The sequence below is a fragment of the Xiphophorus hellerii genome, chromosome 19, assembly GCF_003331165.1.
Source record: "Xiphophorus hellerii strain 12219 chromosome 19, Xiphophorus_hellerii-4.1, whole genome shotgun sequence".
Classification (NCBI taxonomy): Eukaryota; Metazoa; Chordata; class Actinopteri; order Cyprinodontiformes; family Poeciliidae; genus Xiphophorus; species Xiphophorus hellerii.
The window spans coordinates 21,813,406-21,841,114 of NC_045690.1; the positions used below are offsets into that span (position 1 = coordinate 21,813,406).

The following is a 27,709-nucleotide window of genomic DNA, read 5'->3' on the forward strand; positions in this document are numbered from 1 at the left end:
CTAAAGTAAAAAAATGGATAAATTATTTAATAAATAAATTTAAAAAAGGATTTTTTTTTAACATATCGGTATCGTCCCGATACGATATTAACAACCGATATTTATCATCATCTTGACGTAATTTGTAATCATGTAATTTTATTCTTTGGCTGAATATAATATTGACATTGACGTCGATTTTGATAATGGTGCAAAAATGAAGGGAAAAAATATAGAATTATGGTACTAATTGAAAACAGGTAAAATAAAACGAATATAAAGATAAAATTATTTCATTAAAATTATTCCCTAAATCCTAAAAATTCTTGGTTGAAGGAGCAAGTAAGACCTGTTGAGCAGAAGAAAGTTGTTAAGGTCAGATCTATCATGTAAGGCTTGTGTCATCAGTCTGCATAGCTGTGCATGACCAGGCTTCCAGAAGAAAGGACACCAAGTTTAAAAAGCACTGGACCTTAAAGTCCGACCTTGTGAAACAGAACATTTCACTGCACGTCTCTGTGAGCGAAACTAAAAACACGTCAGCCTAAATACAGAACAAATGGGGACACAAACCACCCACTCTTACCGTCGTCATCCAGGATGCGCTCTTTGCCGCTGCTCTCGATGCCTGAGGTGTGGGAGCTGCCGTGGCTGGTGGTGGAGGAGCTGCAGGTGCGCAGGGGCCGGTGAGGGGCCTGACCCGGGGCCCTGAAGCTGTCCGTCTCGATGCCGGACGTGTGCGAGCTGCCGTGGCTGGTGGTGGAGTGGCGGGAGAGGCGCTTGTGGTGGGACACGCTGCCGACGCTGCTGCCGCTGGCGCGGGAACGCTTGTCCAGCTGCTCCATGTCCAGCTCCAGGGCGTCGCTGATGTACGACTCCCGGTACTGCTTCTTCTCTGGAGTTACGACAACATGAGAGAACTTTAATGTTTAACATAATTCACAATCTTAAAATAATTTATTTTCTTTTTTCTTGCAGAAAAAATGAAGAAACACTGCAACACGATGCAGTGCAAAGTAAAAAAAAAAATATATATATATATTTATAACACTTGAACCTTTGCACACGTTATAGTAGAACAATTACATTAAGGCTCTGACTATCAGTTATTTTAGTTATTGTTTCATCTATCAATTAATCTATACATTTTTCAGACGATTAACAATAATTATTTTGACAATTAATTGAATAACAAAATTGGCAAACCTGGAGTTTTTCCATGTAAGCCTTTTTTTATATAGTAATGTCACATTATGAAAATAATGACCCAAGTTATTTTTTTTTGCCAAAAGACAAAAATAAACATGACCACCTCGTCACTAACCCTAACCCTATTATATAAAAAGGCTTTGATGAAGGTTGTGCCAATTATTTTATCCAATTAATTGTCAAAATAACTGATTAATCCAATTAATAATTGGATCGCAAAAGTTGCGTAATACAATGTTTTTTTATTTTTATTCTTTCTTTCTTTTTTTACAAAATTTTAACCAAGTGAATGTAAAACCGTCACTTCAGGAGTTTTGGGTAGAAAACATTTACAGACAAAGGTGTTTATTTAACCTTAAATGCAAAATTTATAGTCTTTTGGTACACTTTTGTCTTAATTACAGCTCATACAGTGTTGTTCTTTCAGCAAATGGTTCTTTTAAAATATATACTCCACTCAACGATTATTTGATCACTAAATTAGTTGATTATTTCAATAATCGATGAATCAGATTAAATTACATATTTCCAGGCTTTTAAATGCTTTTGTTGAGCAGGTAAAGGGAAGCTGGTCAGAGTAATGTGGGGACAGAAGAAGCAAAGAAAACTGATGTTTACAAACATTCTCTATCTACTGCATTATTGTTTCCACGGTGACTGAATATAACAAATAAACTATGAACAACAAACAGAGTGTCTTCAGTCAGAGGCTTCTTTAATTTGTTGTAGTACAGACCTCTGCAGGAGATCTTTCCTGCCTACAGCCACCACCGTCTGTAATAACTGTTTAATTAAATAAATAAATCATTTAAAATGTTTTCCTTTGGGACTAATAAAGTATTTTTAATTGAATACAAATATGAATTTAATATAAATGCACACCGCACTTGCAAAACCGTGCCTCGTTTTCCTTCCACTTCACAATTATGCAGCACTTTTGTTCTGGTCTGTCCATAAAACCCTAATAGACCGGACCGCACGCCGCGGTTCAAGAGGTGTGAACACTTTAGCGGAGCAGCGGGTGTAAATGAACACCGAAATCACCTTCGTTTTCCTCCAGCCGACGGACCTGCTTGAGGACGGGCTGCAGGTTCATGTAGAGCCGGTGGCTGTTGCTGAGCAGCTGCAGCAGGTGGCGGGAGCGCAGCGGGCAGCCCGTGTAGTAGATGAGCTTCCGGGCCGAGGGCAGACCGTCGGGGAGGATCTCAAACTTTTTCCCCTGAGGGAATACAGAGAGGGGAAATAAAAGACTTTAAAAGTTGCAGAGAGGCCGGAGGGTTTCGGGTCAAGCAGCGGAGGGTCAGCCAAGCCCTCCTTGTTGCCAAACTGCAAGCGGGTGTCAGTTCATGTTTCTGTTCTTTATTTTCTCATGCAGAATTTTGATGATTTTTCAGAGAGAGGACTTGTTAGGTGGATACATGGAAAAATGTAATCGGTTCATGTTTTTTGTCTTTAAATGCGTCTAAAAACATCTGTTTGTGTGTCTGTTTCTTGTGTACACCTGAATACTTTTCTTCTTATTTGAACTAAGTTCTGACTGCAGGCCTGAGCTAAGCTTTGTTTATTTCAATGTTGCTTTTTTAATGTGTAAAATATGAGCCAACTTTTATTTCAATTACACAGAGCCGTTAGGAATAATAAATATTCAATACGTTGAAACAATCCAAAGAAATTGTCTTAACGTAAATCACCTTCCGGCTCAAATTAAATGCCAAAACACAAAATATGAAGAAAGTTACAAAAAAAAATCTCTAAAAAAGGTTTCCACTACGTTTTCTGGTATTTAGCGAAATGGAATAATTTTGGTAATTCTAACTAACTTATAACAAGAAAAGTGTATTCTGGTTTAACTTCAGACTGACAAAAATTATTTTTAGTAGGTGTGTGAAAATATCTGGTCCCAACTCTAAATTATGTTTTCCAAATTTAGGCATTTAATAAAACGTTAGATTACACTTTATTACATTATGTTTGAACATCAAGCACTTTCAAGGACTTTTTACAGAAATCAAGCACTTTCCAAACCTTGAAAACACCTCATTAAAATCCAGGCACGTTTAAAAGAAATGATTACAGTTGAAATAATATTTTCCTAGATATTCCAGCAGCATCACAAGCCTTTTCTGCCACTCTTGTGAAACATCAGGATCAAATTAAGGCAAGATGCACAATAAAAAAATATGCCAGTCTAGAACACGCCCCGCCTTCCTGGAATGTTTTATACCAAAGATAATCTCAAGTCCAGAGCCCTAAATCCTTCTCCCAAACCTTCCTGACATCTGGTGTTTATTAAACTTCCCGTCCGTCTCTCCGCGGCCCGCACGCTCGCTCTCAGACTTGCCCGCCGATGGAAGACGCGACCCATGGGTTGGGTGAAGCTGGAACTCTTTTGCTATTCTGAAGAAGGGCAGGAGAAACCGTTCAGGTCCAGGCCACCAAACCGCAGCCCCGCCACGGCTCGCTGTCATGACGCTCCGCGCGGGAAAACCACCCAAAAAAAAAAAAAAGAGGGAAAACAAGACGTCTATCACAGCAAACCCCAAAACAAAATGGGGTTTGCTCTTTATTTAAATCTAAATATTTAAATTATTATTTTTTTAAATCCAGATACCTTTCAGTGTCTTGATGGAGAAAAACGGTGAGCTGGCAGAAAAAAACCCAGCTATATTGAGAGCTTCTCTGGCTCACTTAGAGCGAAGCGGCTGCTGGGCTCAGCTTAACGACGCGCTGAGTCAGAGCAGCGACGAGGAGATTCAACAAGGTTCCCTTTAACGGCCGCAGGGTTAATAATAAAATCAATGAAGCACGAGGCGTGTTTATCAAAAGGCAGAAATTGTTTTGCTGATTACTAAAAATCCACGTGAAGTATGCAGAGTGTGTTGGTGTGTATGTGCTTGAGTGAGGAAAGTCTTTCAAAATCCCCGAATGGTTCCAGAAGACTCGCCGGCGAAGATAAATCAGCAGTTTGGAGGGAAAAACAAGGCCTTACGTAAAGGTTTCCTGAGTAAGAGCTCGCTTTCCGCACGCATCCACTCTGAAACCCAGGAGGATGCACCGTTTTTAATCGACGCTGCAGCTGGTCTAGGAACTCAGGAAGAAGAGCCTTTCTGAGGAAAACGTCGCGCCGCCGCCATTCCACTCACCACAAAAACGAGTTTGCCCACGTTGGTCCAGGGGAAGTCGTACAAAAGCTGCCTGACCGAGCCGACGTTCTGCAACACAGAGAAGGGGAGTGAGTATTAAAGCCAACAAAGAAACAAGGACAACACTCCTGCAACCTGAGAAACGTCCTACTTCTACAGAGATAAGCTGCATCGCTAAGGTGTCCGTGCTTTGAAACGTTACAGCCGCCAACTTTACTGTTCTCTACTGAAAACAAAGAGAACGGGTGATCTAACTTATATTGCTTTGATTGATCACAAGGAATCACGTTAAATTCATCCAAGTTTATTTATGAAGTTTATTAATTTGTGAAGAAGTTAAAACAAACATAAATAAAGTGAGTTTGACAAACTTTATTGAGTTATTAACATTATTAACATAATTTTTTTTAAGTTGCAGCTCCATTCTCTTTTTTTTTCAGTGGTGAATAATTGGAAAGTGGACGAAAAATGATACCTGGTTTTAAACTTTTAACCAATAAAAATCTGAAAAGTGTGGCGTGCATTTATAATTCTGCCCTGTGAGTTATTACTTTGTAGAACCACCTTTTGCTGCAGCGGCAACAACGGATTACTTTATGATCCACTAAATACTGCAAAAATGACATGTGGAAATGTCTTTGGCCTCCCAAAAGTACTCTTTGTTTTTTGTTTGTTTGAACTTTTCAGCATTCTGTCACACCCAAAATCTTTTCTAGTTTCAAGTGCAAAAATGTTAGCACACTTGAAATAAGACAAAACTAAGTTACAAGCAACTTTTCAGTGAGAAATAGGAGCTCGTTGGATACAATAATTTCTTAATATTGATGAAAAAGTATTACTTCCACTGACAGATTATTTCATTTATAACATGGGAAAATATCTTGTAATAAGAGAAAGGACCTGCCAGTCGAACTAGTAGTTTTTCATCAATATTATGAAATTACTCACTTGAAACACGCTCTTATTTCTAGCTGAAAAGTTACTTTAATCTTCTTTCAAGTGTACTAATTTTTGCCTTCAAAACTACACAAAAATACTTAAGATTTCGGGTTTTTGCAGTGTAGTGTGACAAAATGTGGAAAAGTAAAAAAAAAACTGAATACTTCTGTGAGACCAAAGACATCCCCACATGTCATGCTTGCAGAGAATGATACTAAATAGTTTTGAGACAATAAAATCAGCACAATTCAGCCTCTTATTGGTAAAGAAGAGACTTTACCTGAAATATCTGGATTCCACGTAAGGTCAGACCCAGTGTGAGAGACGCCTCAACTTCTTTCTTATCCTGTTGACACGGAGGAAAACAGATGTGAGAATTAAACGGAACATGAAATCCGGTGAGCTGCCGGAGCTTTTCTCACCTTGTACAGCCTGTAGTAGTGCACCGTGACGTCGTCAAGCTGAGCGCACTCCTTTATGTACTTGAGGTGCGCCTCTGAGGCGGTGAGTGCAAACTGGTCCTTGTGCATGTTGGGGATGTGCCTCAGGATGTACTCCCGGCCACGCTTGGCTATCACCTGAGCAGGACGAGAGGCAGAGGGAGAAGTCAGGCTGCAGAGAGCGAAGGCGACGTAGGTGCCGAAGCCGCCTGGCGCGGGGCGAACAGACGCCAGAGAGGACAGCCTGAACGCTAGCCAGAAACGTTGACCAAGAAGTGCGGCCGCTGAGCTTCTGGCTGATCCAGTAACTAAGTCATCTCCGTAAGCGGCGGCTAAATCTGTGTGAGATTTGCTTTGGGGGAAAGCGTACATTGTTGACATTCCAACAATTTCCTGTAGGCACCGGTTTGTGCTGCGATAAAGAGGCAGGGGGGCTAATCACAGGAAGCGGAGGGCAATCAGACGGGTGTGGCCGTCAGAGGGCCGATGTTACCAGAATAGTCATCTTAAGGAACTCTGTGTGCCACTTTCAGGGTCAAAAGTAAACTAGAACTCCCAGTTTTCATCGGGCCGCATACTAAAACGTATGTAATAGTGTAGAGTTTTATCAGCGTCATATGTAGATAGTTTGCCACGAATCCAGGACTGTCCACTCTCGGGGTCAGGACACTAAAGGTGTAAAACTGTGTGTGTGATTTATTCTCGTTATAAATACAACTGTTTTGTGAAGGCCTCAAAGGTTTCTTATAGAACATTACTGAACAAAATGCACTATGAAGTCAGTGGTGACCCCAAGGGGTGGGTTCGGGGTGCCATGGCCCCTCTTTAAAAATACTGGATACCAAATTGACCTCCATTATAATCATGTTCATGTCATAGAAAACTTCTTCAATGAAGACATAAATGGTAAATAAATACAAAAATAAATAAATAAATGAAAATTATTATATTATAATATTATTATAATTTTTTTAGCTGTTCCCCCATAAAATGTTTAGTGGCCTGATCTGGCCATTTTGATGAAAAGTTTATTTATTTATAAAAAGTTTCTGCAGGCGGAGCCACAATGGAGTGGTTTAAGCATATCTATGTGTCAGAATGGCCCAGTCAAAGTTCAGACCTAAATACAAGAGAATCTGTGTTCAAACTCACATCTAATCTGACTGAGTTTGAGCTCTTTTGCAAATAGCTGTGCAAAACAGGCGGACAAATTATTGAATAGACTTGCGGCTGTAAACTTCAGTGAAGGTCGTTCTACAAAGTAACCAACTCAGAGAATCTGCAGTCGTTTCCCTCCAGTTTTCCCATTATGCACTACTTTTTGTCTGTCTATTCTAATAAATACAATTAACATACACCAGGATTTGGGAACAAAATCTGAAAGAATGTGTTGCGAAATATCTAAATAGAAGTAATAATTTCCTAAATTATTATTTAAATTAAAGACGTGTGATGTGAACAGAAGACCATCTACATGCAGTTTGTGAGTCCCACTCACCCATTGGGGGAAGTAGGCCTCTGGTTCAAAGTACTTCCCAAAGTGCTTGTTGCGTTTGAAATTCCCGAGGTCGGCCTGGAGTGCGAAGGCTGCCAGGAGGAAGTAGGCCTCCTCTCTTTGGATGCACTGTGAGAGCAGCACCTGTTTCCTCAGGTGCCAGTAGTAGTAATACCTGGCTACCCGGTCACTGCATGACACACAGAGCGCGGCACGGTCAGCTCAAGTTTCTGACATTACTGTTAAGTGTTGGCGAATTAGGAAAACAAGGCTCACGAATCTTTACTGACCTGATTAATCTCCCGTTCTCCACATAATACTGAGCTCTGAAGTGAATGATCATCGGAGGCCCAAACTGGTCGATACCCTGGAAACACACAGGAGGAAACACATCAATCACTGCAGCATAGAAGAAAGGCTGAAAGTGCAACAAAATATTGGTTCTAAATCTTTTTTTGCAACCAAATATAATATTTTGTTCTATAACCAAAATATTGGTTATAGAACTATAGTTTGTTTGCATGGAAAGTCCGGCTCATTTTTTGAATCAAACTCTGACACGGACCAAAGAAGCAAACTGTGATTTGCTTAGAAACCTCAGTTCGGTCTCAGTTCTGTTGAAGTGAACTCTGGTGCAGTTCGCATACTCATGTGAACGGCAAGCAGACTGGAGACTGTATCAAAGGCAGGAAGTGGACTATTACTGCAGGGCATTCTGGGTAAATACAACCAAAACTAACACGAGAGTCTAGCGCTAGCGAGAGAAATGGCTCATGCACGTTTACCAATGACCAAACCTTCTACAACCACTAAAATTTGACGCTGCTCCATTTTTGTTTACATTTTGTGAAGAAGAAAGTTGCGCTGATGTTTTCCTTTGAGGTTTTTGTATCGCTTCCTTCAGTGCTTCTTGTTACAGTGCCACCACAGGCCAGGAGGGGAACTAGTCTTTCAAAGGGTTTGGTTCCTTTGACACAGTGCAGTGGAAAAGCAAACCGCACCAAGTAGAAATGTAACAAATATTGCAACTTTGGTCTCTAATAGTAGCTGTAAGACACTAATACTGATAGTCCGGTATTCATTGTTGTAATGTTTACTGTAATTTTCTGAACAGTTAAATCCTTCAATAACAGGCATGGTTTAAAAAACCCCAGCAACAACAGAGCCAAGTCACCACATGAGTGCATTACTTCCATTTCATGGGGTTATGTAATGCAGTTAAACGTCGTAAACAAGATAGAGGATGAGATGTTTGTGCTAGTATATACAAACACCTCAAAACCCAAACAAACTGCAGACTCTAAGAAAAGTTTTGCTGACAAACACGTGATTTTTGCACATTAGAAGTTTGGGAACTATCAATTGTCGTCTTCTCATCTACGTCTTATTTTTTCTTACCAGTGTGAGTAAAAACAATGCTGAAATTGCATTTTCTATATTTATTTAAACAAGTCGATTCTGAGCTAAATGTCACATAACGTTTTTTCTCACCTTACTGGCTTCTCTCTTCCACTCTTTGGGGCAGTACTTGGACAGCTTCTGGTCTAACTCCATGTAGATGTGTTCATTATCTGTGGGTCAGGAAAGCAGGCTTCACTCACTCATTCAGCACAAGCAGATGTTGGAGAAACTTTCACTAATCTACCAGAAAAAGATGCAGACAAATAAAAAAATCTTGAACTGGAAAAAGTTAGGTACGACACACACGTTTTTTGTTTTCATTCTAATTTTGTAGGAGATGCCAAAAACATTTAATGACGGGGTCCACCCAGTCGTTAAACTTTGCTACAAAAAGCGAGTATTTCTGAAGAAAGGATGACCTCGTTTCTGGTTGCCGAGAGACACAATGTAAATACAGAGAAAATGGAAAACAGAGTTGACACAAACAACTTACTTACTTTTAATGGATACTTTTCTATAAAAAAAGTCTAATGACTGATTGTTTTAATAAAATATCACCATTAAGAATAAATACCACAAATCATTCCAGCATTTTTAATTTGAACGTTTTGACACAGCCGCCATAAAACACGATTTAGATTTGTGCTCTGCTGTTAAGAACTCAGCAGATTTTACTGCCAAGCAAGTTCAAACTTTGTCCCACCCGTTCAAAAACACAAGAGAAAAAAAACTTATCTTCATGCAGCAATATTGGATGTAAGGCTTATCATCAATCAGGCAGATGTCTGGACTCCAGTCCGGAGGACAGCGGGTGACAGATGGGGAGTGGGTGGCCTCTCTGTTTGCCTCGGGGATTTCATGCTGCTCAGACAAGCACTCCAAGAATGTCCCTCAATCAGAGCCATTGGCTCCCGCTCAGCTGACCCGCTGTGCCGCCATCAGCTCATCAGGAGCCACGCTGTGTGAAAAACACTGCTTTCGCAACGGATTCCCTCCCATGACTCCCCGCTCCCCCGACTTGTCGCTGCCCGCAACTGTCACCAGCTGCCTCCTCGCCGCGGTGCAGACTCAGTGACTCACTCCGTCAACCCGTCGCTGTCAAAAACAACTGCAGCTCGGCGGGAAGCGGCCATGATAAGGTGGCTCCGGGTTGCTAGGCTGCAGCACGACAGGTAAGGTGTGGGAAAGCGTGTTCAGGGAAGATTTGTGCTTTTCTGTCAACTTACTGAAAAAGTTACAGCCTACTTCCGATTTTTTTGAGTTTTTGTGACACGCAGTTTAATAGGAAGCCATCTCTTTGCAGTTCATTCGGGCTGCGAGGCAGCGAGAGAGAGCAAGACGTGTGGAAAGCAGAAAGGAGTTAAAACTTTCAGCGTTTTTTTAAATTTTTTTACTCAGTTTCTAACTGCTCTCTGTCATGAGATCAGCGAAGCACAGTTGCCGTATGAATGAAATATCGGAGAAGAGGAGACGCCTTACTCTGAATGACGCTGAGCCCAAACAGGTGACAGTCCTTCAGCCGGAGGAGATCGCAAACCTGGACCAACAGTTCCTGGCAAAGAGTCTTCACCTTACGAGGGAAATTCAGGAGGTTTTAAGTTTTTCTCAGAAAACACAAAAGTTATCTAGGGCTGCAACTAACAATTATTTTACAATCAATTATTCTGGTGATTAATCGGTTAATCAGCTTTAAAAAAAAAAAAAAGCCACATTCTGCTGATTTTTTATTTAAAAATAAGTTTATTTTATACACAAATAATTCTATTTATTGAAAAATACTCCTAGCATCAACATGTGAAAGGTTCAGCCCTTTCAGTTTGGCTTGGCATCAATCAATAATTTTTGGATTAGCCGTTTACTAATTGGACAGCAAAAGGTACTTAATGGAAGAATTTCTTTTATTCAATACAATTTGAACCAGGTGGAGCTGAAATAATTCTACATGAGGAGTTCTGGGAAGAACATGTTTACAGACAAATAACTTTTTTTAGATTCAATAAAAAAAAAAAAACATATATTTTTTGTTTGGGCTTAATTGCAACCCTCAGTATGTTCTCCCAGCAAATGGCCTTTTTTAGAGTCTGCATATTCCAGTTAACGGTTAATCGATTACTAAATTACTTGACAATTATTTCAATAATCAATTCATTATAATTAATCCGATTACTCGTTTCAGTCCTGGTTATATCAAAAAATTTAAAAAAACACATCTTGTTCTTGACTTTAAGCTATTTTATTCTGTTAATAATTGTTCAACGATCAACACAATCAAGTGGAAAGGTCAAAGTAATAAACACTTCTTGTTATATTTTCATATCTGTAAATAAATCATATGTAAAAGAAAAAAAAAAGGGTTCACTCACATTGACGATGATATTGAGAGTGTCATCATTGGGCAAAAAGACACAGACACAGCGGCGGTCCTGCATTGTTTTGTTGTTATGGAAGCTCAGTCTGTTCATCTCGAGTGGCAGGAGGCGGAACAACGCAGGCCTTTCTCCGCCTGCTATCGGGGGTTCTGGGCCCTGTGACGACCCACCTCCACCACCGCTGGCTCTGACACCACCACGTCCAGCTTCTGACGTCCCGCTTCAGCTGCAGCCCAGAGGAGGTCCGACCGTGGGCTCGGCAGGCCAAGCAGAGGTGACAGGAGAGGGCATGGGGAACCTGGAAGCAGCCGCCCCCCCTGCAAAGACGCACAAGACAGGAGTCATGCGACTTCGAAAACAGGTTTCACCGTTTGAGCAGCAATGGTAGATAACAAATCCACACTGAAAGCATCTGACAGAGCAGAGAGACGGAGGGATGGAAGAGAAAAAAAGGAAATATTTTGTGTTTACGTCTAGAAACATAGAAAAAACATTTTGGAAGAATGTCAGTGACTCCAGAAAAACAAGTGGCTGGTTTGGAGATGGATGACGTGAGAATGGTGCAGAAAAACTCCCAGCAAAGAGACTCATAAGTGGGTTTTTAATGCACTATGTAAGGCTGAAACGATTAATCCAATTAATTTTGATTAATCAAATTAATCATGATTAATCGATTACTGGAACTAATTTACTAATCAATTAATTGGGGTATGCAAACTTAAAAAAAGGTAATTCACTGAAAGAATAACACATTTAGAGCAGTAATTAAGCCAAAACTGTAAAAGCATATATACTGTATATATATATATATATATATATGTGTATATATATATATATATATATACAGTATATATGTATGACATATGTGTGTGACACACACACACATATGTTCTACCCAGAACTCAAGTGGCACTGTTTTAGCTTCATCTGATTCAAATTCCTTAAAGAAGAAACTCTACTCTTAAGCACCTTTACTGTCCAATTATTTAAAAATCCACTTCCACTGAAACAAAATAGAAGGAAACTAAGCTACCGACATAAAGTACGCTACCAAAACCTGAACCCTTTTCAACCTGTATCCTCACAAAAGTGCTGCTATTAGTTCCCAACTGCGACTTCTCCTGCAAATCAACCACTGGGGACAAAGTGTAGACACACCGCAGCTGCACAAACCAGCTGCTCTGGAAGCACAGCGTCAACTCCCAGCCAGAACTGCACCTGAAGAGGTGTGAGACCTTCCCAGGGTGTGAAACGTCTCACGCCAGACAAAGAATGTCGCAGAACAATCAGTTCACATTATCACTTCTTCCTGTTTACAGCAGCTCGCCTTGAAGCCGTGCTATCACTGTAAACAGATAGGATGAGGCTCACATTACAGAGTGAAAAGTTATTAGCATTTAAAAATGGGGCAGGAGTCAGCGAGGGTACGGCTAACTGAGTTAAACTCAGCTCTGTAAGAGTACAGCATAAACTACACACATAAAAAGGAGGAAGTTACACTTTAAAGCTGAAAAAGCCACTCAAATTACTGCCTGGACCGATAATAAATAGCACCCTACAGCACTAAAAACCTATTCAGGCTTTCCTCTATCCACTTCTAACACGGCTTTGTTTCTGCAGAGACAAGGAGCACTGTGGCCAAAGCCAACCATAAATATAAATGCGTGCAGCATCAGTTCTCATTAAAGCCGGTGATTGGATGCACAGCGTGGCAGGCAGGTAGGCAGGCGAGCAGCCAGTGGGTTTGCTGATGGACCAGGAGGCTCTGCACTGCTGCTGACCTTGACAAAACACACGCCTTCTGCTCTGCACACAGCCACAGATGTATCTGCACAGGGGCGAAGCTTGAAGGGAACCACAAGGCCAGGCAGACGGGCTAACTCATTCTCTCTTTAGCAACCATTTGTCAGCTGTTACTGCAGGACAGTTAGTGGGGTTAATTAGGGGCGAGAAGCAATCTAGTCAATCATCCAGAGAGCTGAACCAGAGTCCATCGGCTGAGAAATAAACCAATAGAAACTAATAAAACTGGTGAAACAGCAAGTGGTGAAACAACCTGTGGTTGTTTTCCACACCCACAAGTTTAGGGTGTGGGAAAATATGCCGATACCTTCCTTAGTACCTTAAATGACCAGTGGAGATCAGGGACGAAACGATTAATCGGATTAATCGCGAACTGGAGTAAACGGACTTAAAAAAAGTTCATTTGCTGAAAAAGAAAACCCCAAACATATTCAGATTTACTAAAGGAAAGCTGCGCTTTTGTATTTTAGGCAATAAAATGTTTATTTTCCTATTTTAAAAAGTAATTGAATTATTTGTTTATTTGCATCGTTTAATGTACTTCTAATATTGCATGAAAAGACTTACGTGGCTAAATGAAAAATCTGCAGATTGTGCCATTTCTTCTGATTAATCGTCAGAATATTCAATAGATTAATCGATTAGTAAAATAATTGCTCCTTACAGCCATAGCAGAAATTAATTGATTATTCTAAGCAATTAATTTTTCCTATGAAGCGGCAAATTAGTTTATCTTTTTTTCACAATAAACATATATTTTGGGATTTTAAACTCATTGAATTGTAAATCTGACGATTCTGTTCAACATCTTAGTAAATGCACCGTACCCAAGCATTACTGTGCTGAAAACAACACTCTTCAGTGTGGGTGCTGTTAATCAGAAAGCCTTATTGGAACATGCTGCATTTGGAAACAATGGCAGGATTCAGTTAAAGTAAGGATCTACATTCTCTACATGGACAGACACACTGATGTTTCCTAAACACTAGCTGCACTACTTAAGATTAATGCTAACATAAGACACTAAAGCTAGTTTAAAATGTAAAGTCTGTATTTATTTGGGGCTTTTCCTGTAAGTAGTAAAAGCCTGGAACACACTTTTATTACAGCGTTCCACTCGAAACAAATGTCAAATTATCCAAACTCAAAGTCAGCAGGTCAGATCTCAAAGAAAACCAGAAATTAGTATCGTTCAGTAAAGGTTAGAGTTTGATCTCAAACAGCCTTATGTAACCGCATGGCTTCATGTATCACATTCACACAGCTACTGCTGTCAATAAGTGGATGTCACTTTGGTTCATAGAAGTGCCTTAGTATTGCATCTTCAAATATGAAACTGAATCTGGACCAGAGAGGTTCAAGATTGGTTTTACCAACTCTAAGTCAAACATCAAGTCCTTCGGTCTAAGTCCAAATCGAACATAAAGTCTTTTACACTAAGTCCAGGTCAAGTGCCGATGTACACCATCTCTTCTGCCTCCGGTGCTGTATGAATGAGACTCAAGGTCTGAGACCACAGGTTAAAGTCAACTCAAATTATTTTGTGACCTAAATGTGTCCCAAGTCAAGTGTCACACTGATACTTGAGTTATCATCTGTGCCCTGGACTTCACAGACAGGATAAAAGCGCTGATTTATCACATCAATTTATCATGAAATATAAAAGCTAGTAGAGTCAGCAGTAATCCAAAGATAACTGTACATAAACATCATTAATGGGTTTAAAGTAGGGCAGGAGAAGTCAAAAGTAGTCAACACATCTAACATTTCTAGTATAATGACTTTAAAACCAAATGACAAGGTGGACTTTCTTTCAGGCTGTTTAGAGGAGAAAGTGCTGAATAATCAAATTAAGCTCTTTCACTACAGTGAAATGAATGATGTACGATGTGATGTGATGTACAAGTCCAAATCACCCTCACGTCTTCAAAGCTTAACCTGAGCACACTTATGCCTAGTCCATCAGGCAAGGTCTTTATGCCAAGTTTTATCCCGATTTTGCCTTTCTAACAATATCACAGACACCCCAATTATTGGGCTGGCTCTTAAGATAGTCTTAAGAGATTTTCCTGCCATGTGTGGCGTGTTAAGAGTGATCTGGTCCACTCAGGATGTCGGGACAGCTCTGATCTAATATCAGGGATATTCAAGATGTTGGATGGTCTTGGCCTGATATCGCAACTTGCGAGGTGTTGTGCAAACGACGAATGAGAAGGCAGCTTGCTGAAAGTGTAGCCAATCAGAAAGAGGTGATGAAACCACCTCACTTTCAATCACAAAACAACTGCAATGGCACACCAGACAGTCCAGTGAACACCAGATGAGAGATGCATCGATCAGATGTTAATATCTGTATTGGTCATGACTTTGTAATAAATTCTATATCCAGCATCGGTGACAATATGCCCCATCTAATTAATTATTCCAATGAACAAATTAAACTTGGGTTGTCTTTACATGTTTGACCAAGGTCAAACTTGTGAAGATATTGGTTTATTCAATCGTCCTTAAATAAACCAATAGCTTTACAAGCTTGGTGCAGAGTTATCAAATAAATTTGTAATCCAGTACATCAATGTCTGTGATTAACAAAAGAAACCTTTTAAGGCAAGTCAGCGATGTTCTTCTGTATCGCATTAGTATCGGCCGATGCTAAACTTAAGATATCTGTATCAGAAATGCAAAAAAAAGTGGATTGGTACATCGCTGCAGTGTTTTTCTCCGTTAAACACCATCCACAAACTATCACAATTGTTTCTTCTTCCGAGGCGGCCATATTTGTTTACTGTGAACTCATGTTTGGTCCCAAGAGATTTTGTGAGATTTCCCGTCTGACCTCTGGCCTATCAGGTTTTGAAAACTGTCCAATAATTTTAAAATCTTGCCACGTGAATCAGGCTCTAGGGAATACAGTGGACCTCTGTCACAGCTACATCTTTCTCTTTATGATTCAGATACGCTTACAGAGTCAGAGAGAAAGAGAGGCACAGGAAGGCAAAAGGAAACCTCAGCTGCTCAGAGAGGAACCACCGTGTATTCTCATCGACTTAACAAAACCTTCAGGTACAGTGTTCATCAAAGCAAAGAAAACAGAAAGAGAAGAGGATGGATCCACACAGCGACGAGCGAGACGGCGGGAGGGTGGGAGATTTGAGCCGGGAAGCGTCCAGAGCTCAGGCATGAAAAAGGAAAAAGAAAAACTGCTGCAGTCAGGAGAATTCCTCGCTAACATCTGCTTCTCATTCCCACAACGGCGGCCTTTGATTCTTGATGTGCACGACCCACCACACAGACACTACCTCCATGTGCCCTCCACCTTCTGACAAAACCCTAAAACATGGAACGGCACGTGTGAGCTCTAATCCTCAAACAAAAACTCAACCCTCACTGGAAGAGGAAAGAAAGAAATTAAAGTCTTTTTCATTACTTAGTTTAAATGGCCATTTATTTGATCAAAAAATGTATACACTTCTATACTTGGCAATTCTTTCCGATTGGCAACAATGGAGGCCTTCATTTAGAAAGTTGTACTCTATTTTTTAGAGAAACTGACTGCTGTGCTGAATAGGAATGTTTTCAGCTTGATTGGTCAGAAATTCAAAAAATCCATCCGACAGAAGTCTCAGCTGTCCGCCAATGTGGAAAATGTGACAAGGTGGAGGTAGCAACAACACTCTTTGGTGTAGAAGTCGCTACTGTTGTAAGAAGATTTACAGTTCTGTCTTTGAACGCCACTGAGGTGTTTAAATTAAGACGCACATAAAGTACAAAGCAGAAAAAGTGTATTTCTGGACATTTCCAGACATTCGGGCTGCGAGAGAGAGCAAAACTTGTAATAGATACCAGGAAGGATAAATGGAGTACAGCAGATGTAGCTTTTTGAAAATCTCAAAACAAAGGTAATGGTCTAGGGAATGGGTATATACCAGAAACTGTTGCTAAGCAATGCTAGTCATTTTAATCGCTAATATAAAAAACTTAGCACAACTTATGCAGTCAACTCTGTAATCATTTTGTCTACATTTAAAATGTCTGTAAACTCTGTTCATTCTGTTCTTAAAAAAAAATTTATTTAGTGGTGGGATAGAGTTAAAATGTTTAATTACAGGGTCTGTGATTAATTAATCAAAATTAATTTCATTTTAATTGAAAACTAGATATTGACTAAGTATTTTGAATTCAAAAAACATTTTTGTTGCTAAATTATCGGACAGGCCAACTCCCAGTGGGAAAAGAGATGCGGCTTTGTCGTCCATCACTATTGTTTATCAGATTGTGCATCAGATTTACAGGTGTACCTGAAACATACAGGCACAAAGGTTCCGGCTTTGGACTAAAGGATAACACCAAAAAATGCTTGATTGTGTTAAAATCTACAGAATTAATTAATCAAAATTAAAGCATTTAAGTCCCAGCCCAAGTTGTATTATATTTTTCAAAGAGAAAGCTGAAATGGAAGATTAGAGACTGGAAATTGTTCACAAAGGTTTACAGTATTTTACATCCATAAAACGGCCATGGTGCATCACCTTCTAAAGCGATTTAAGCTCCATGTGCTGCCAAAATATGCCTATGTCAAAATAGGGTTTCTGTAGAGACAGCATAATTTTATAAATAACCATCAGCCTCTAAATCTATGTGGACGCTGGTTCTTTTTCTTCTTTAATTCCCTGCCAAGAGAGCAATAAATCAGTTGCTGACAAATGTTGCTGAGATGACAACAAGTTGAAATCACATTGGTCACAACCTGGCTTTCCGCTAACAGTACTGCTTCCTTTCTTTCATGTCCTGTCCTGAAAACACGGTGCGCTGCACTCGATAAACTAACCTCAATCATGGTTTTTGCCTTTCAGAGCTGTATGTGGAGCCACTGATAAATAAGCCTCTAAACTGCCTGTAACAGCAGACATGTTGACATGCTACTCTTTAAGTGCCTGAGTGTTTTAAGGCCAAGTTTAGGAAAACACAGCTTGTTTAAGACACTTCTGATCCCTTTCCCACAGGATAATGTACTAGATATTTTTACACTGACACAATTTCTTTTTTTTCTTGTTGTTCAAGAAAAAAAAAGACTTATCAAGGAAGGCAATCAAAGAGATCCTCCACAACGCTGATAGATACAATAAATAACACAATCTACATGTTTCCGGATTCCAAATCAACAACGCGATGGTTGAATACTCGGGTGTATGCCTTGATTACTTATCACGCTTACAAGCCGCTGAAGATCAGGCCTGTAGACAGGAGATTACTGCGAGCCTGAGGTATGATGTCTTTAGAAAAGCACAGAAATAATCCTGGGTGGCTTCATGAAAATGTTGTTTCAGGATTTAGTCTTTAGGGGAGAAGTTATTCCCCATGGAAATAATCCTTTTAATCCTTCTAGGTACTAAATTAAAATTTGTTATGGATTTAAGCAATCACATTGGCAACTGCCATCCTTGAAATATGTGTCTGCCAATATTGGTTGACTTTACACAACGTAAAATGCTCCGAGTGAGACATTTGAACTTCAGTGTATTTTGGAAGATAAATCTGAATAAAGAGTAGCACTCCCGTAATATTTCTGCTATTGCTAACTTAAGTGGATATTTAGTGGATATTTTTCATTTTAGCTCTTCACTGGACATAACTGGCAATGCGTTAAGCAGAAAGTAGAAACAAATTGTCATCAGTTAACCATCCACAGCAGGTTCTAGTAACACTCCTTCAGGGTTTCTGCAGGTCTCACCAGCTTAATTTCAGACTTTTTAAGGATCTTTATAAGATCATATTGAATGAAATTTAAGCTCTTTATCGCTACAGAAATGTACTAGCTTTTTTGCACGGGCTAGTTAGCCAGCATGGCTATATTAGCTGCCGTTACCAACAGCCCCAACCGTCTTGAGTCACAGAAGAAGAAGATGTCTGCGCACAACTCAAACCTTTGCCAAACAAAAAAGTCCCACAAGAAAATAAAATACAAAGTATAAATGAGGTTAAATAGTTCTGCTATAACAAAACTTAAGACTTGTGATTAAACATATTTAAGGCCAATTTATTTATTTAAAAAAAAAAAAGGAATTTTAAGACCTTAGTTTTAAGATTTGTAAATTTAAGAGTTTCCTGAAGCCTGGATACCCTGTCTTCAGTGTGGAAGTTGCTACTGTGGGAAAGAAGACTCAATGTTAACAAACGTCAGCATTGGTGAGGTGTTTAAAATAAAGTCGGAAGAAGCAGAGACATAAGAAGATGTTTAAGAGGAAGCTGCATGTTTCTATAAGATGTTGAGAGACAGCTGTGGTTCGCTCAGACCGTGAAGAAGAGAGGGAGAGCAAAAGAATGCCGCATTGTTGATCTGCTTTATTATTCTGAGCTTTCGACGCGTCACTGTGAAATGCTGGCAATCTTTTGGAAATGTCAGAGCTGAATTCTCAAGAATGTACACAATCATGGCTGTTGTTTTGTTAATGCAAGCCACGCGAACCTTGCTAGCTGCTAATATATGTTGACAAAGACAATTTTTTTTCCTGTGTTTTAGAATAGTAAAAACTTATTTTATAGCAACCGTTGTCACACAAACAAAATGTGACACCATCTCAGCAATTAATATAAATAAATGAGGATGGTTTATGACAGGAAGTTAAGAAAGACTATCTTTAATGCCGTTCTTATATCTGTATATGTAATGAGCTCAGAGAGCTGATCAAAAACGATCACAATCTCTACTCAATAGGCCTGTCACGATAGCAAATTTTGCTGAACGATTAATTGTCTCAAAAATTATTGCGATAAACGATAATATTGTTTGAAGACCTTTTTACACTGATTTAATGGAAATGACGTAATAATGCATGCGATTTCCTGCCAAAGATAGATACACTTTATTTTCAAAGGAATATTTAACACTGGAACTAACAAAATAAACAAAACAACCAAAAACAAAAATAAAATGGATTCTCAGTCTCCATCAACAAAAAACTCACTTGAAAAAAAAAAAACTAAACAACATAAAGCCAAAGTGGAAATAAATACTGCATTCAACCAAAAGAGTGCAGATTATGAAGTCTGTATACTATATTGACCTTCAGTAATAATTAGATTTAAATAGAGAAGATGGGCACATCGACTACCTGATGCAATAATTCACACTACATGATTTTTTGCTCCTATTTTTCCCCTTACAACAATCTTAGATCGTTGGTCTTTCTAAGATTGTGTGGTGTGTTATGGTAGATCGTCCTCTGATCTAAATCAGGGGTTTTCCCCAACTGGGATCTTAAAGCAGCCTGTTGAATGTGACAGGTAGCCAATCAGAAAGCTACCTGTTCCCCTCTATGCTTTCTGAGGGGAAATTACGGAGGGGAATCCCAAACAGCTGACACGGCGCAACACGAAGTCCAGCGGATGTCAGAGATAATACTGGAAACAACATTATTGTTTATTCAACATGCAAAGAATATAGAAATGACAAGAGGAGGAGTTGGAGCGAAATTTCTACCACAGTTGATAAACCAGGTAACTTTTCAGCTGTTCTTCGTTAACGTGACGTAAATAGGTTATAATGATTTTCATTCAGTCAGGACTTTATGCTGACACTAGCCACATGCATTGCAGGTAGATTGTAGTAAAGCATTGATTAATGCCTGGTTTTAAAATGAGTTAACTGGACTTGTAGCCATTATTTTGTGCCCATTGTTGGACACACGGCAGGACCGAACCGATCGAACCGTTATACCTAGGATTCCTGTCGGCTAATGTGTGGTCTGTCAGGTTTTAAAAATGGGCCGACAATCGGCTGACAGCTCTAAGATCGTGTCTTGTGCGCTGGGCTTTACACTAAGGAAATGAGGAAGGGGGTGGGTCAGTGGAGAGCACCGGAGTTGAGCCTTTTTTTCATTCAGTGTCATCAACAGAAAGAGAAAAAGGCCGGAAGAGACGATAATGCCGATAATTAAAATGACGTCGATAGTTTTAATTTATCGTACGATTAATTGATTTACCGTTTATCGCGACAGGCCTACTACTCAAGGTTTCCAGTTGTGCTAGTTTTTATGAATGCTAGATTGTTGCGAGAGCGATCTTCTGCATAATGACATTCTGAGAGCCGGTGAGACTGATGTGAGCGCACATATCTCTGTGGACAAAGAATAATGTGTGGCGTGTCCGTTTACATCTCAACACCACGGCTCCTGTTCTGATGCCACCAGCTCATCACAGACGGGTCTTTTTCATCCAGAATATCAGTCAGAAGTCTCATCAGAATAATCCTTCTACATGCTGACTTGGATAACCAGCAACCACTTACAACCAACAAATCAAAACACCAGCGACAGGAAAACACAAAAAGACGTAATGCAATAAATAGTTGAATTTTGTACCATAAGTTAAGCATAAAAATACTCTTCATGGTTCACTTTAGGTTACAGTTATTTTTAATCTGTTTTACATTTGAATGAAATAGCTTGTTTAAGATCCAACGGCTGATTACTTGCTTAGGTCTTAACTTTAGGGCAAAACATTTAATATTTATTTTAACTGTATTTTTTGTGTTTGTCTTTTTCAAGTGTTTAAGTCAATAATGTCTACCAATAACAACATCAATATCTAGTCATATTTTCAAACTTCCTGTCAACTTTGAATTGTTCATGTTTTCCACTACAAAGAAAACTAAACAAACCCGCCAAGCAGCTGGGCGATGTAACATCTCTCATTCAATATCATTGGCATCATTTGTAAGGTGGAAATATATGTAAATAAAGAAACAAAAATAACCACTAAAGTTAGTCACATATTATAACTGCTCTTCAGCACCGTCGCCACACTTGAATCGCGACCATTGAGGTAAATCCGGCTTTAAAAACTTGTTTTTGAAGCAATGATTGAGAAGAGTGCAAGGAAAGTTCCCTCTTAAGTTAGTCAACCTTTATATCTCCAGCACTTTGAATGACATTTAGACAAACTGCCACATATGCAACAGCTAAACGCTTCTCTTATATAGCAAATAAAAGGTACCTGAAGTTTGAAGAAGCAAGTTCTCCGAGAAGTCCGACTTCGGCTCACATTGGAAAAATGACTTTTAACAAGTACAGCATCTGGCATCCATGTGGCTCAGAGCAAATACTAAGACACGCACACACACACACACACACACACACACACGCAGACAGGCATACCTCAAGCTGCCAGCGCTGCCAGACATGTTTGAACAGAGTCAGCAGTTGCTCCCTTCCCTCCCCGCCCAGCATTCAGGCTTGGACTCAGCATGAGTAACCTCACAAAACTAGCAGTCGCAGTGCAACACACCACAGAAACATCAACCCAGCCATTACGTATGCTAGAAATAGTGCAAGCGCCCTCAAAGGAGGGGGTGAGGAGAGAAAAAAAAGAGCAGCAATTACAGCAAACCTCAGCCAAACACTGTGTCTTTTTGTTTTGTTTTTTTTAAGATTTAGTTGAAAACTTTCTGTTGCGGCTAGATAAAAAAAAACCCAGTTGGAGCAGGTGAGCTAATCTGTTTCCTGTCGGCAGCTTTTGTCTCCCTCTGTTGAAAAGCCGTCACACCTGAGGAGTGACAGGAAGTTTGCGAAACAGTTCCATGCGCATCTGCAATAATTCAGCGTTGAATCGAATATGAAGATTACCCCGATTTAAAAAAAAGTAAAAGGCAAAGCCAGCTCGGTGTCAGGCGTTTGACCTGCATGTGGAAGCGTCTCTCAGGAACACATAACCCTGCAACCAATCCTGCTGAAGCAAACAAAATATCCTGAAGGAAACCCTAAGAGCTGCAGTGAGAAGCATGTGAAACTAGCTAACATCCTCAAGAGAACGCCTGCAGGTTGAATCCCTTTAGTCCACTTCCTTGAAAACACTTCACCCCGAGTCGCCCAACAAGCAAGACGGGAAAAAACAAGGACAGAAGAAGACAAATGCAGGAAGAGCCGACCCAATTTCCCCCCTTCGTCTCCTTGGTGAAACCTGCGGCGGTGATGCGAGGAGCCACAATTTAGCATCTCTGCAGTTAAAGTAAGGACATCCAAGGTTTGCACACTCAGAGCCTAAGCAGCCGTAAAGATACTCAAAACACATTAAGGATGGAGAGTTTATATGATTCATAGGTCATAAACCTTCCGGACATACAAGGTGTGAATACTAAAGCAGCTTCAAGGACCGAGCCCAGAGCACCCTGGATAGCTTACACCAAGAGAATGTGCAAACCCTCACACTCTAGACCTGCGGAAGATAAGACGAGCAGTCGCATAATAACAGATAGCGTTTCTCGTACTTCAGTACAAACTGTAATCTTGTTCTTTCCCATGGAGATGTCGTGTTCTTTTTTAAATTTTTATTTAATCGGTCACTTTGTCTTGACACCCCAAATACAGCCCATCCTTCATCTAATCTTCCAGCGACGAAGCTAAAGGAACGCTAAGAGATAAAGTCAGAAAGCACCGCTTTTCAATCTAGTTAGATTAATAAAAAAGAAAACTCAAAGCATAAGAATCAAAGATCTACATGCTGATGCTGCGCCACTCTTGACAAATGGTTAAAAAAAAAGTTGCTACACTTTTAAATCACTGAGGAGTAAGACAAATTGTTCGAACTTACTTACAAAAAAATGGGATCAGAACCAAAATAATGGAAATAAGATGTAATAGATAGTTTTTAGAAAGTATTATGCCAGTACATTTAATTTTACATTTAAGCAACAGGAGGAATTGCTGTATTTTTTCAGTTTTAAATTGAAGGAATCAGATCAGCCTTAACATTCAAATCATCATCTAATTCTGGTTTGTGTGTTGAAGATATAACGTGAAACTGACATCGCAGGTTATGTCTTGTTAGTATTTCAGGTGCACAACATGTTGTATTCACTGGTAAAATGTTCAAAGTAATGATAAAAATTTCACATTTAATTCAGAAAAGCAAAGATCGCATCCAGAAGTTACAAAGACGATGATGCAAAGACTCCCGAGAACTTTAATGACGATGGCAGAGAGTGGGTCTGCCTTGTGTAATTACGGACCATCCCACTGACATTCCAATGGACTCATCTGAATGACTCAGGACACACACACACACACACACCAGGAATTTTTGTTTTCTGTTCACACACACACACACACTTCCTTAGTATTTCCTGCTAAAGCCCGGTTCTTCCTGCGCAGACGACACCTGCTCCATCACTTCCCTTCCAAATTAGCCGTTTTCTTTTAAACAAAAAACAACGGAGCCGAGAGAGCAACTTGTTTTTTCTTCCCTCTCTGGAGAAGAGCCCTGGATGACTAGTTTGTAGAACGTCAGCGGGTCAAAGGGGGGTGATTAACCTGCCCATAAAGCGAACTGGATGTGCCTCCGGACCTAAATAGTGGGGGAATCCCCGGGTTGAACGATGAATGTACAACAAGCCAAAACCTGCTTGAGAAACACGGTAAACAGTTTTGTTTTATTTTTTCACACGCCATTTGTGCGTTGTGTAATAGTGTTAGTGTCATTAGTGTCTTGGCAAACGACAAAGTGAGCTAAAACAACCAGCCAGAGGATATGAGTTTGACTGTCGTGGTGAAACGCCTCGAGCCAACACACGCTCCGACGTCTAACTCGAAACAATGCATACCAGACTTGATGAACCCGAACCGTGTTTACAGCTTTAAATAAACTACAGACCAAGAAGGAGAAAACTAGCCTGTTTGCTCTGCACTGCTTTCTGGCCTAATATTAAACAGAAGTGGAGGGGATGGAGGGGGGTGGGTGGAGGCATTTTTAACATTCCCGAGTGGAGAAATCTAATTACCACTAATACTAACAAACTAGAGTTTGTTAGATCATAATAACTACACGAGGCTAACGTCTTCTAGCTAGCTTCTTTCTAAGCTCTGACAACTATGTCTGAGTGTGTGGTAATTACACATGTGTAACCCCTATGAGACAACTTCCCTTCACTGTATAATAAAGATGGATTAAGGGACTAACTAAGAGACATATTCACACCCTACGGAGGATGCTGAGTTGTTTTATGGATAACTTTAATTCCAGAAGAGTGGAAGCTTGAGCTAAAGCAAATATTTTGGACCAGTTATCCTACTTTGGAGCGACGATTTCTGCTCCATAACATAACACTGAAACATAACATTCAAAGTGAGTGGACAACAACATATCCAACCAGCGTCGCTGCCAGTAAGCAACAAAAAAAAAAAAGTCTAGATTTTTTCTTACCAAATCTTGTAACGCCCAAATTAGCAAAAAATATTAAAGACGATATCCACTTCCAGATTTTCTGTCTGCTGACAATAAACAAAGTCCTGGCTTCTCCTGTAGAGTTTTTCAAAATACAAAGTTTATTTAAAATGCTGTGCAGAAAAAAGACTAATTCAGCTATGTTTGTCTTGTATTTGGGTCGGTGACATCACAAGAGGCACAGGAATTGAATTGGTAAACACTGTGGCAGAGTGAGTTTTGTCAGATTTTTAAGGCAAATTCAGGAAACTTTTGAGCTGCAAGACATTCAACATTCTTGGTCAGAGCCACACCAATGACCCCCAAGCCCCAAAGAATACAAATGTTGACAACAAGAATGATTAAAATTAATTAATTCTACTAAAATTACATTTTTTTTTTGGCTCACCTTAAATAATTTTTTGCAGTATCTACTGTGTCATGGCATACTGTCTGAGCTCATACTATTTTTCCGCTTGCTTTGCTTTCTTCTTGTGTGGACTGGAAGAGCCAATAAGAAAAAACCAAATGGGTATAGCCAAAAACTAATAAATCGCCTTAAGTGATGTCACCAGAGGTGAAGCCTCCTTTTAGATGGGAAGGTTTTGTCATTGGACAGAAATGGTAAAACCGTCAGAAAAATTGCCCATGGCATGTTTAATAAGCTTAAGTATATCTGAAGTGAATATGGTTAGTATTATGGGAGAGTCTGTTTAGTAACTTTAACCATAGAGGATAGCTGAGTGTAAAAGAAAAAGAAAGAAAACGGCTGCTGCGGCAGTAAAAGTCTGAACTCATGAAGACGGATAAGTGCTTAAAAGTATGAAGAAAGCGAAACAAAACCCACCTTTACACGGCAAAAACACCTTATTCCTTTCAAAACGATATATCCAAACCCTTCTCTTGTAAGCGAAAAAAAAAAAAAGGATGAAATCCCCCAGTTTGGAAAAGTCTGCTGGTAGTTTGGGAAACGCGTCGTCGTTCCTCCGCCTCCGCTGTAGCCGCTGTGTCCGAGCCAGCAGCCCAGCGTAGGAATACATGTGCGGTGAGAGGGAGCGGGAAACGGAGGGGGGGCGAGGGAAGATGGAGGCTCTCAGTTTGTTTCAAGCTAACATTACAGCAACATCTTACATCAACCGAGGCACTTACTTTACCAAAAAATATCTCCAGTAGTATAATTAGGATCTAAATTACATTCCTGACGTTGAATATCGCCTCTGTTTCGGCGGGACTCCCCCCCCTCTGAGAGCATCCCGACTTGGTATCTCCCACGGCTGCCTCTCATTCCGTTCCTCCCAACTGTGCAGGACTGGCGCCCCGCTGCAGCAAATTTGGAAGTGTTGCTCGGACGAAGCGGTAACAGCGACGACTGCGTGTATTAAAAGAGCTCTAAGAACAGTTTTAAAATGTAGGACGCTTTATTTTTACGCCATGATGCCAAATGAGTGAGCTGGCTGCCTGTCTTTCACCAACGACACGTAGAAACTGAGCGACACAGACATTATAAACAGACATTACATATGGAATAATAAAACGTAGCCATTTAACAACACGATGGATAGTAAATTTTGATAATTTACTATCAAAATGATCAAATAATTTTGATAGTACTTGAACTGAGTTAAACCCCTTTTCTCCCAGCCCTATGGTAATAATATTAATATTTAATTAATTAATTGTTGAATCACAAACTTCAGATCAATAAATAGAATATTTCAGCAGGAAGCCGGTTCAAGGTGCTTCACATTAAAAAAAAAATAATACGCAAAATTACAAAGTTATAAAGAAAACACCATACAGTCAACAGCTGGACAAACATTACATTTTGATGAGTGAAATCATTCACATCAAATATGTGGGTCAGCGTTTCATTCATTTCAGACACCAACTTCAACAGCTTTAGCCATCCACTGAAAACACCAACTATTTCTGACAGTACTTTTACTGTGTACCCATTCTAATTATTACCTTTTGTTGCCTCGGGGTCCCCACTCCCTTTTGCCGCCCTGGGCTGAAAGCCGTATCACCCATATTAAAAAGCTATTGGTTAGCTAAGCAGTAAATTCAATTCACAAGAGTGTTTTTTTTCTTTTGTAACTTAGCAGCTCTTACATAAACAAAATGATCACAAGCTGACTCCCAAGAAAACCTACAGACCCATACTACTGATAATAATAATGACAATTGTAAATAACAACCGGACATACAGCATCAGAATAATTACCAACTCCTTTCCAATGCACACCCCACAAACTCTTCATAATTTCTGTTATGTAACAACAAATAAACTAACATGATATTAGTTTATTTCAAAAATACATTGAAGTTTGTGGCAACAATTCAGCAAAAATATGCAAAAGCTCTACAGGTGTAAATACTTTTGCAAGGCACCGCTTACTGCATTCATCTGCTTTCTAAAATGGACCATCCTCTGCCCACCCGCGTGATGTCAGACAGAGGGGAGAGCCGTGACACCGTGACCCCTAATTAGTGCTCAGGGGCCCCAGCTTCTGTTCCAACCTGCTTGTCAGAGAGAGAAATGACTCCGCACATGAAAACGGACAAGGAAGTACGGCCGGTCAGGCCCAGAACAACCCCAACCACCCCACCCCCGCTCAGACAGCACAGAGCTTTGAAGTTACATCAGAAAAAGCACCTGTGAACAACAAAGCTACCAAGAGACTATGATCTCCAAAAAAGAAAATAGAGAGAGAGCAAAAGGGAGAGAGAGAGAAA

General features: G+C 39.9%; 1 protein-coding gene across 2 annotated transcripts in view; it reads right to left on the bottom strand.

Annotated features, from left to right (window-relative positions):
- frmd6 (FERM domain containing 6) overlaps nucleotides 1-25,991 on the bottom strand; it is a 32,751-nt gene extending 6,760 nt beyond the window's left edge. For both annotated transcript variants that reach the window (XM_032547051.1, XM_032547050.1), the window contains exons 1-11: nucleotides 25,821-25,991; nucleotides 10,970-11,292; nucleotides 10,086-10,176; nucleotides 8,697-8,776; nucleotides 7,496-7,572; nucleotides 7,209-7,395; nucleotides 5,693-5,848; nucleotides 5,551-5,616; nucleotides 4,332-4,400; nucleotides 2,233-2,407; nucleotides 566-874 (exon numbers count right to left, since the gene is read on the bottom strand). In XM_032547051.1, coding sequence (XP_032402942.1) covers nucleotides 566-874; nucleotides 2,233-2,407; nucleotides 4,332-4,400; nucleotides 5,551-5,616; nucleotides 5,693-5,848; nucleotides 7,209-7,395; nucleotides 7,496-7,572; nucleotides 8,697-8,776; nucleotides 10,086-10,176; nucleotides 10,970-11,068 — 1,309 coding nt within the window. In that variant the 5' untranslated portion in view covers nucleotides 11,069-11,292; nucleotides 25,821-25,991. The remainder of the gene's footprint in view (nucleotides 1-565; nucleotides 875-2,232; nucleotides 2,408-4,331; nucleotides 4,401-5,550; nucleotides 5,617-5,692; nucleotides 5,849-7,208; nucleotides 7,396-7,495; nucleotides 7,573-8,696; nucleotides 8,777-10,085; nucleotides 10,177-10,969; nucleotides 11,293-25,820) is intronic.
- Between the last annotated feature and the right edge of the window lie 1,718 nt (nucleotides 25,992-27,709).